General features: G+C 32.2%; 1 protein-coding gene across 1 annotated transcript; it reads right to left on the bottom strand.

Annotated features, from left to right (window-relative positions):
• Positions 1-9,065: 9,065 nt before the first annotated feature.
• Positions 9,066-11,173, bottom strand: LOC112772184 (uncharacterized). The gene is made up of 2 exons (XM_025817068.2): positions 10,806-11,173; positions 9,066-9,905 (listed from the first exon to the last, which is right to left on the bottom strand). Exons 1-2 carry the CDS (start codon positions 10,989-10,991, stop codon positions 9,297-9,299), a joined length of 795 nt encoding a protein of 264 aa, XP_025672853.1. The 5' UTR covers positions 10,992-11,173; the 3' UTR covers positions 9,066-9,296.
• Between the last annotated feature and the right edge of the window lie 493 nt (positions 11,174-11,666).

The following is an 11,666-nucleotide window of genomic DNA, read 5'->3' on the forward strand; positions in this document are numbered from 1 at the left end:
AGATCCCATCAAGCATCTTAAGGACTTTCAAATGGTGTGTTCAACCACTAGGGGACATGGGTCAGATGAGATTGCTATCTTAGTCTTTGCTTTCTCTTTTTCTATTGAGGGAAGAGTGAAGGAATAGTTTTACATTCATTTGGATGAAGTGGTTACATATTGGGACTTACTCCAAAGAGACTTCTTGGATAATGACACGTCAGCAATTTTCGTTAATAGATGATGGTGATACTGACTGAAAGACCGCATTGTCTCAAGAAAATTAGTGAGGAGTTAAAATAGATCTTTTTTGTGTTAAAGGTTGCGTTGTCACTTGGAGAAAAGGACAAGGTTGAATTGATATGTTACTCTCTAAATCGTACTGAAGAGCGGATATTTTATACGCTTTTTGGCATCATTTTCATATAGTTTTTAGCATATTTTGTATAAGTTTTATTAAATTTTCATAGGTTTTAGTGTTAAATTCACATTTTTGGATTCTACTATGAGTTTTTGTATTTTTGTACAATTTCAGGTATTTTCTTGCTGAAATTGAGGAGCTGGAGCAAAAGTCTGATTCAGAGGCAGAGAAAGCACTGCAGATGCTGTCCGGATTTGACCTTCTTCCACTTGAAAGAGTTTTTATGGAGTTACAGAATTCTAAATGGAGCATTCTCAACGGCTATAGAAAGTTGACTTCTAGAGCTTTCCAGGAATGGATAATAGTCCATACTTTTCTTCAGAATAGAAGGTCCAAAACTGGCGTCCAATGCCAGCCTCCAGCCCCATTCCAAGCGTCCAGCACCTAAAGGAGGAGACCAGTGTCTAAACACCCAAAGAGGACCCCATATCCAGTGTTCAACGCCCTAGAGGCCTCATAGCATGTGGATCTCATCAAAGCTCAGCCCAAACACTCACCAAGTGGGCCCTAGAAGTGAATTTTAGCACTAAAAAGACTGTTTTACCTTTCTTATGTAATCCTTAGTCATTAGTTTAGTATTTAAGGGATATTTTACATAATCATAGAGGACTTTAAGCCATATTTCGTTTATCATTGTATTTTTTATCAATATGAGTTTCTAAACCTCCAAGTTTGAGGGAAGGAGCCCTACTGAGTTTTACGGATTAATAAAAGTACAACTGTTCTTTCTCAATTCGTGCTTGATTCTCTATTCTAAGATGTATCTTCGTTCTTCATCAACATGAATGCGTTGAACTGGCATAAGGTTATCACATTCTACATGGGTTCAGAGTGAGTCTTTCATCGGACAATGATGAACCACCAGCTTGATTATACATCTCTTAGACGGCTAATCCACGACTTCGTTGGGGACTTCTCGAGACACCAGTTCAGCCGAAGTATGGGGAGATTAGGGTCTCTGTGGTAAAAGCTAGAACCCAAAGGCGCAATATTCTCTGATCCAGAAGATTCGACCTTATCTGTGGCGTTTTTAGTAGGATCATCAAGGAGAATGGACTGCAGAAGCTTCACCCTCAATCAGAATGGATCTGCACTAACTCTAGGGTTCAGATCTGGAGGAGTATTGGTGGATGTGCAAACTAGCGTCAATCACATACAGCCTGTCATAGAAGAAATCATTCACAATTGAAGAAGACAGTAAGACCAAAGTTAATCCAGAAGGACAAAGCATCTCCAAGCCTTAACCACCTTCTTATCATAGTTTACACGACTTCTGAGTTCTGATTACCCTTTTTCCTTTATTTCCTTTTATGCAATTAAACAAACATACCAACATCTCCTACTTGCCTGACTAAGATCTGTAAAATAATCATAGCTTGCTTCAAACTACAATCCTCGTGGGATTGACCCTGACTCGCTCAAGTATTACTTGGACGACTCAATGCACTTGCTGATTCAGTTGTACAGAGTGTGGGAATTCGTGCACCACATACCCAACAATTTTTATTATTTAATTAGAAATTGATCCATTAATTTTTTATTTAATTTTTAAAAAATTAGAAATTTCACTCACTGAGTTTTTTTCTAATTTCTTTTTAAAATTTTCAGAAAATTCTAGGTTTTTTAAACAAAAATCGGAAACTGCACCAAACGATTTTCCTAACTTGTCCCAACAATTTTTTTTTTTATATGGGTTCTGATATTTTGATAAAATTTTAAAAATTTTTAATATTTTTTATTTTTATAAACAATTCTCATATATAAAAAAAATTGTCTTAAATGTCTTTTTATTATTCTCTTAAAATTCGCCGTTTAATTAATATAGTCGTTAATTAGCATGGCTCACAATCTCTAATTCAAGAGGAGTATTGAAAGCACCACTCAAGTAAAGCAACGCATCGATATATGTATTCAAAAAATTGACCCAAAACAGAAGCGAAAAGACGCGCATTTTCTATGAAGGTTTACAATAAATATTGTTTTAAATGTCATTAAAAGTAATTAACATGTCACTTTAATGTATAAATGGACCGGATTCTAATAAATGTTAACGATGGTTACTTTCAAATTCAACTGCCAAAATTTAGAAGTAAAGCTTAGCAACAGGCAAATAGAAAGACCAAGGGATACCTGATTGCATAGCAATAACTCATCTGCAGAGTTCAGATTTTATTTATTCATTGATGCAAGGTCACATAATAAGTATTTAGTAGCAAATTTAACTGAAAGGTTAATCGGTTTATATATATGTAGTAGTACACTGGTACTACCCTTTAGACTATAATATATGTTATCAATTATATTAGGTATATATTAAAATTAATTATTAAAATTAGTTATTAATATAAAATATATATTAAAAATTAATTAAATTATATATACTTATATATAAATATATAATAACTAATTTTTTATGTATATATAATATTTTTAATATATTAATAAGTGATTTTTACATGGAAATTAAAGAATTGTTTGAGAAATACTTTCTCTATACGTGTGGGTGTCCGGAAGTTTTTCAACTAGTATGTAGTATATAATTCCATTATCGGTGTTATTGACTATTTTGTAAAATAAACACACAATTCGATTTCTGCTCATTTATGCAAAGAATAATACATTCTTAAAAAAAGTAATAAATCCCTATAATTTTAATGTTTAATCAAGCACTATCATAACTTAATTTAGTAGTAGTTTTATTTATAATATGTGAAGATTTTTAAATCATATAAAGTAAGATTCTGAAAATCAAATCAGTTATCGAATTAGTAAAATTAAAAATTAAAAAATTTAAAAATTCAACCAAAATTTAATTGAAGTAAAATTTGATATAACATAATAATATTTTTATGTTTATAATTTACATTTTTTAATTTATATTTATCATTTAAATTAATTAACGACTAAAAAACTAATTCGATTCGATCGATTATCAATTTTTTCGGATTTTGACTAGTTTTTTTACAATAGATTTTTATTTTGAAGCAGACTGGTCTATTTGTCAACTTGTGCTTAATTTAATTGAATTGATCGATGCGATTCAATTTTTAAAACTATGCATATGCTATAAAACCGATAATAAGTCATTGGTCATGGATGTGATAGACAAAGAAAAAAGAATGAAAAAGTAATTTAATTAAGCTTATGTTAGTGGTAATAATAAAGATACTAATAAAGATTAGGGTTAAGTACGATTTTGGTCCTAAAGTATAGACCGAAAAATTTTTTCGTCTCCAACCTCTTTTTGCATATAAAATTGTCCCTAAGATTTAATTTGGTTTTAAAATAGTCCTTTTTACTTAAATCGTAAATTTTATTACCAAATTACTCCTACCAAAAAAATATATAATAAAAAAAAAAAGAGAAAGAGAGTTCTGGAGTTAAGAGAGAGAAGCAAAACCGCGGAGAACCACAGGGAAGGGGAGAAGAAGAAGGGGGAAGTGTCATTTCTGCTACTCCTCCTCGCTAGCTCGCCGATTGCCGCTGTTCCTCGCCACTCGCTGTTGCTCCTCGCATGTCACCACTACTTCTCGTCCTCGCCACTACTTCAGGTCTGCGCCGCTGCTTTGAGAGAGGAATTGATGGAATTTGGGAACAATGTCAATAGAAGGATGAGGGAGGCTCAATCACATGTCCTAGATTTAGAGCGAGAGCTACTGTTGTTGCAGGAAGAATTTAGGAAATACAAGACTTACCATGAATTGAACTACAGGAAAGGAAGAAGAAGAAGAAAGGGGAACTGCTGTTCCTCGCCACTGTTCCTCGAGTCACTGCTGCTTCTCGCTGGCTGCTGTTGCTTTGCGTCCTCGCCGCTACTCCTTCCTAGGGTTCTAATTCTGCTTCTGATTTATTGATTTTGTTAATTATATTGTTGATTCTTCTGCTTCTATTTTTTGGTTAATTATATTGATAATTTGTTGATTTTATTAATTACATTGATTCTAATTTTGATTCTATTGTTGTTGTTGATTCTGATTTTATTCTGATTTCATTATTCTTCTACTTCTGTTTCTTCTGTTTCTTTTAATTCTGAATAGAGAAGAAAAATGGGGAAAGAAAATGAGAATGTTGAGAAAAATGTTATTGAAAGTTTCTTTTTTTGTTGTTGTTCTTTGGAGTTGAGAGAGATGATGATGTTTTTTTTTCTTCTTTTCTTTTCTTCTGTTGTTGTTGCTAGTTAAAATGAATTGTTGTTGTTTTTTTCTTTCTTTATTTCTATTTCATTGTTGTTGTTGTTGATTCTGACGAAGAAGAGAAAGAAGAAGAAATGCTGCTGTGATGGAGAAGAGAAAGAAGAATAGAAATTAAGTATTTTAGTGAGGAAGGAGAAAGATAGTTTAGTCCAAAGGATGATTTTAAAATTTAGTTGAATCTTAAGTATGATTTTGTATGTAAAAAAAGGTTGAAGATAAAAATATTTTTAGCCTATACCTTAGGAACCAAAATCGTACTTAGTGCTAAAGATTAAGTATAGTGACACAATTGAAGTAGGAGAAGTATAAGTCACCACGATAAAAATAAAGGAATGAGTTAGTAATGGTGGTTAATCTTACTATATATAAAAACCTTTTTGACCGCTTTAAATAAACTCCCATAAATTATAAATAAAATTATCATTAAATTTTTGTTAGGACTTGATGAACTAGTTGTTGGAAGAGTTGCATAATGTCCAAATAATAAGTTGAGGGTCATATTGTCCTCTTATTTTTTAAAGTCGTGTGTGTGTGTTTAGATAAGGATTGGTTCGAGAGTTTATTCTTCAAAAAATTTCTATCAATAATAGAATTATTTTTTTTAAAGCACAGAGCTCAATACAATAGGTGGAGCAAACAGAAAAAGTCAGACACTACAATTCAAACGTATAGAAAGTAAGATCACAACACAAAGAAGAACCCCCCATGTCATCTTCGGCATAACCATCAACAAATAAAGAGATCCACACCTTTCCACTTGTTGGAGCTCATCACAGTCATGTTGATAATCTCTTCAACCCTTTTGCTTTTATTCTGAAAAATTCTTCTATTCATTTCTATCTAGATATTCCAAATAATCGCACAGAAGCATCTCAATCGCTGCTCCCTATCCTTCTTTCTCCTCGGTTCCTCTGTCCAACATAGGAAATGTTCTTTCATCAAAACCGGAAAGGACCATTATCGGCCAAACACTGATATCCACGCACTCCATACCTACCAGGCGAATTCACAGCCGAGAAATAAGTGATGTACATGTTCCACATCATTATTACATAAAACACATATATTATCTTCCTGGTTTATAATCCCAAATCAGCTTAGCCTTTCTTTTGTATTCACCCTACCTATTAAGACAAACCAAGAAAACAGCTCCACTCTTGGTGGAACTAGACCTTTCCAAACAGTCTTAGTGAAGCTGTAACTGGTAACCTCCTCCGGGAGTATTTCTTCCTGCAAAACATGTACAAATGAGTTAGTTGAAAAAATACCTTGTCTATCATATTTCCACACCACTCTATCCTCTCTGTTATTTACTAACTTCACAAGTCTCAACTCCTCATGTAAATGTCTCAGAAGCTCCAACTCCCGTTGAAATAGTTCTCGCCTCCATTGGAAGTTTCAAATCCACTCTAACCCATCCCAAAATCCACAATCCCCTATAACAGATCCACATTGGTTTGAAACAAAGAAAAGCCTGGGGAACCAATCCTTTAAAGATCCACAAAGTAACCATACATCCTCCCAAAACCGAGTACGTCGCCCATCACCCACCTCCATAGACAAGCCTGTAACCATCTTATCCCTTATATGTTGATTCATATATCCTTCCATGGGCCTCCTCTAGTAGGTAGCACTTGAGTTGACAGCAGATCATTAGGATTCAGATTATGACATGAACATACCACCTTCTTCCACAACGGGCATTCTTCCTTTGCAAACTGCACTTAAATAGTAGTGCTGTGTTCTGAACCATAGCATCTCCAACCCCCAACCCACCTAGTTTTTTAGGTGCCTGCACTACTTCCCATCTTACTAATGCCATCCCATTACTACCATCCTCCTTACTCTACAGGAACCTTCTCTGCAGTGAGATCAATTTCTCCGCAACAACTTTCGGCATCTTAAACAAGCTCAAATAATATACTGGCAGACTGTTCAATACTGACTTGATCAGCACCAACTTCCCAGCTTTGTTTAGTACTTTAGCTTTCCACAGACTGAGCTTCTCCTCTACTTTGTCTATTATAGGCTTCCAGGTCTTCACCAACCTCGGATTTGCTCCTAAGGATATTCCAAGGTATTTAACTAGAAGTGTATCTCCCTTACAACCCAATAAGCTGCACATACGCTGGACCCAATGCTCGTCACAATTTATTTGTATCAAGTTCGACTTGTCAAAATTAATACTGAGGCCTAACATCAAATCAAAGCATCTCAGAAGCCGCTTGTAATTCTTGATAGTCTCCTCTTCTGACGGGCAAAATAGAATTGTACCATCAATAAATTGAAGATGTGACAGCTCTATACTATCTCTCCCAACCGACAACGGAGATATATGGCCGTTCCTGATTGCTTCTCCAATCATTCGATGTAGCACGTCCACAACCAAAACAAATAAGAAAGGAGAAAGCGGGTCACTTTGTCTCAAACCCCTTTCCATCTTGAATGGCTTAGTCGGCGAACCATTTATCAAAACCGACATAGAAGCTGTGGCCACACACTCCATAACCCATGATCTCCACCTATGCCCAAACCCCATCTTTTCCAATACTAAGTCCACAAAACTCCACTTGACTCTATCATATGCTTTTTAAAAATCTAGCTTGATTATTGCTGCCTCCTTTTTTCTCAATTTAAGCTAGTTTACTATTTCACACGCGATAAGTGCCCCATCATGTATCTTCCTTCCCTTTACAAATGCACTCTGAATCTCCCCTACTAATGCTAGCATCACTGTTCTCATCCTCCTAACTAGCACCTTCGATATAACCTCGTATACACCCCAAACCATACTAAGAGGTCTCAGATCTTTAATCTCCTTTGCACCGATGAACTTCGGTGCCAGCGCCACCCAAGTGATATTAATATCCTTCGATAGCCTGGCTGTCTGAAAGAACTCCATCACTGTTGCCGTAAATTCAGATCCTATCTCTCCCCAACAACACTTAATGAAATTCATGTTGTACCCGTCTCAATTTGGTGTCTTTGATGACTCACAACCCCACACAGCCTTTCTGATCTCCTCAACCGACGACATCGTCTCCAAAATCACAGAAATTAGTTACCACATATTTGTATATATTTATAATTTTTGTAATAAATTAACCAATCACACAAACAATCAAATTTCTTACAGTGATATATTAAATAATTTGTAATAGAATAATCAAATATTATTATAACAGAATAATACTTTTTTTATGAATTTACTAAAATTTAACCACAATAAGTCACTGTTGTTCTTTTATTCGTATTTATATTATAAATATTAATCTAATTTAATTATATTATTTATGAAATTTGAGTATAAATATAAATCACATTTGATTATATTATTTATAAAATTTAGTTATTAATGTCAACCTAATTTTATTTTAAATAATTGTCATAGTGTTCTATAAAATTACCCAATATTAGTATCCATATGATGTGTGGTTGAGAAATTTCAAATTTCACGCGGCTTATCAACTAAAGTTAATTCTTAAATTTTAAAAATATATGTTCAATATTTATAAAAAAGATTATGTAGCGGAACAAAAATAATTATTTTACTATGATAAATTTAATTATTTTACTAGGTTAAAATTGATTATTTTAACAGTTAATTATGTTATTATAAAATGTGTAAAGCAAAGTATATAAATAAACAAATACATAGTGTATGATTTTTAGTTTTTATACAATATTTTTGACATGAATGATTGACATTATAAAAATTTGACATCGTTAGTAATTTAAAACTAAATTCTTATAATAAAATTGAATGGTAGAATTATCATTTTAAAATATTGTTTGATTTCACATACTTCATTGATTTTGAATCTAATTCAGTAATTTGAATAGAAAAATAGGGAAATTACACAAATTTGATTTTGATCTTTTATCAATTTTTTATTTATTTTTCTTGTTAATCATTCTTTATTTTATTTCAATTCATTTTAATACATAATTACCAAATATAAATGACATTAACACTAACTCACTCTTTATCAAAATCAAATTTATAAAATCAATTTAATACAAATTTTCGTTTACAAAATTTAATCCAAACACACATTAACTCACTTTTTAAACAAAGATCATAAGATGTTTTTGGCATTTTTATGGAATAGTTGCCAAAAAACAATATATAAACATCTTATGAACGATATTTCCATAAAGAATGACTGAATTGCAGATACAATCATTTTATAAACTCAATATATAAACATCTTATGAACGATATTTCCATTCAAGCACACATATGTTAGCCATAAAGAATGACTCAATAGCAGATCCATGGATAGTATCTAATAAAAATGTTAACAAATTCTTAAATGCACAGCCGAACACGTGAGCATTAATTCAAAATTTATAGAAAATATTACATTTTAACCTTATAAAAAAATTAAAAGTATTAGTAAAGGAATAGCATTGATGAGAAAAAGAGTAAGACTGTAGGACAGAACGAGGGAGAGAGAGAGACAATAACAGAGAGAAATTGGATAATTTTCTATTAGCTTTGCTACTGAAATCGCGTTAAGTTTCCAATATACATATAAAGAGAAAAGGGCTAATAATATTACTCTGAACAAATTATCCTATCCTTAAAATCCTTAAGAACCACCCTAAATTTTATCTATCATCACATTTACAAAAGCTTGAAAAAAATCATATAATAAAATAATAAATTAATACCCCAAATTATGATCATAATCATAATCTTAAATTGAAATATTAAGGTCAATCCTAGGTTTCTTAACTGATGGCATGGGAACAATAGTGTTACACCTAGGACACTTTGGATTGTTCTTCAAGATCAAAACATAAGACAAGCATCCAGGGCACCCTGCAGCAATTGGTGATGACAACGTCGATGACGATGATGAATTACCCATCATCAACATCATCATCTTGTTATCATCACTCTCTTCCTCTTGCATCTCCCGAATTGAGGATGAGGATGACGAATACGATGATGGTGATGATACCGATTTCAAGAATGATGTTCTTTTTCTTAGTATTGGCTCCTTCTCTGCCCTCTCTAGTGCTGATTTCACTTTGTCAAGAGTGCACACACTTTGGTAATTGTTGTTGTTGTTGTTGTTTGAGGGTAATGAAATTGAAGATGATGAGACAAGTTTTAGGTCTAGGTTTGTGTCATCAAAGAGGTTCAAAGGAACTTTGGACGATGGTTGTGTTATTGAAGATGGGAAATTAAGGTCTTGAAGTTTTGGTCCTAATGTTGTTGATTTCACTTGATTTAGCTTTTGTTCATTCACTTGTAGTGAACCTAATGTGTTGTTGCACCTTTGGATATAAACTTTCCCTGACTGAAATATCACAAAAGGAAAACAAAAATCCATATTAATTAATACTACTCATACAAATACTCATCACATATATGTAAATGATCCAATTAATTTATTGATTATCAAACATTAAGAATATATATATACTTAAATTCTTAACCTTTTTTTTTTTTTGAAGTGTCTATTCAACGTTTTATTGTAAAAATTTACTGCTCTTAAAACCTTAATAAATGATTTTAGAACATACTAGCAAAATCTTTCAATTAAAGAATTCATTGATGAATTCGCGTGGAATCAGTTAAGGAAATTATCAATCAATTAATTAGTACTGTAAGTTACAATGGAAATTAATTGAAGGTAGTCAATGGACGTTTCGTTATAAGATTGAAATCAAGAAGAAAACTAAACAAGATTTTAGAATATGAAGAGAATCTGAAAGGGTTTAAAAAATCGGATTTTATGTGTAATAAATAAATAAATACAAAGGTACAAAGGAACGAAAAATTGAGTAAACTGTAGGCCTGCTGTTACATTTAAAGCCAAAAGTTGAAAATACACAAATACAATCACTGATCAGATACAATCCACTAATAATCATTAGCCACTTAAAAGAGAAATCGTGTACAAAAAAAAAACTGAATCAATTCCATACGGCAAAACACAAAATAAAAAAAAAGCCTTAGAAAATAATAATAAAAAATAAAATAAAATATAACGCTCCAAATTGATAAAATAAAAATTACATTCAACAATAAAATAAAATTTCAATAAATTAATAATCAAAGAGAATTTCCAAAATTCTCAGGAAACAAAAGTTTCACAAAGAACTAGAACGGAAAAAAAAAAGAGAGAAAAAAGGAAGGAAAAATATTTTTTTCCGGGAAAAGAACGGAAAAGAGAAAATTGAAGAGAAAAGGGAACCTGAAGGTCAAGGCGTTTCTCCCAACCGGTGGGAACCTGCAAGTCGAGGTCGAGTTCCTGTGATTCGACGGAGGAGCCACCTAACAGGTCCCGTGTGATCAGAGCCGTTGATTTCTCTGCCTCATTCCCCACCGTCCGATGCTGTTCTCCCATCACCCTTACCAGCGAGCTAACCTCTGCTGCCATTTCTCTCCTCTTTCTCACAATCGCAAGGACAAGTATATGAGATTCTACTTTATAGAGAGAGAAGCTAGAGAGAGAAAGTGAAAGATGAGAGAGTTTGATGTATGTGACTATGTGCTATGTTCCTCCTTCGTGTGTGTGACTGTGAGGGATTTATATATGCCAATAAAGATAGACTGTGCGTTATTATTAATGTTGTTATTAATACTCCATAATTATTTTTATTTTTCATTTTTTTTATTGTGTGTTTAGTAGACTTTGTATTTATAGTGATTTATTACTAACTGATTTTTATGCACTACTATTCATATGTAAAATATAAAAGTTTTATATAGATAAACGGTGAATCCCTTTGTTTGAAAATTTTGTTTGATAATGTTAAGGGTATTATTATCATTGGAAAAATAATTACAGAAATTGGTAGAATGAAAAAAAATTAATTACTGTTGATTTTGTAATTAATATTATGTTTTGAGTCTTGTTTCCTTAATTCACTGAGCGGTTAGACTTTGATTTTTCAATTTACAAAGTTTTTCACTCTAAAGAAACTTATTAATTCTTATCATTAATAATTAATTTTGAAAATAATATTCTAAAATAAAAGATTAATAAAATAATAAAACTAAATAAAAATTAATTACTATTAAATTTATAACTTTTATATTTTATTACATGAAA

Source organism: Arachis hypogaea, chromosome 18, assembly GCF_003086295.3.
Source record: "Arachis hypogaea cultivar Tifrunner chromosome 18, arahy.Tifrunner.gnm2.J5K5, whole genome shotgun sequence".
NCBI classification, from domain to species: Eukaryota; Viridiplantae; Streptophyta; class Magnoliopsida; order Fabales; family Fabaceae; genus Arachis; species Arachis hypogaea.

Excerpts from the sequence above, each read along its gene's own strand:
- LOC112772184 (XM_025817068.2), bottom strand. The coding sequence starts at position 10,991 with ATGGCAGCAGAGGTTAGCTCGCTGGTAAGGGTGATGGGAGAACAGCAT. Across the intron at positions 9,906-10,805 it reads AGAAACGCCTTGACCTTCAG|TCAGGGAAAGTTTATATCCA; the intron begins GTTCCCTTTTCT and ends GTGATATTTCAG.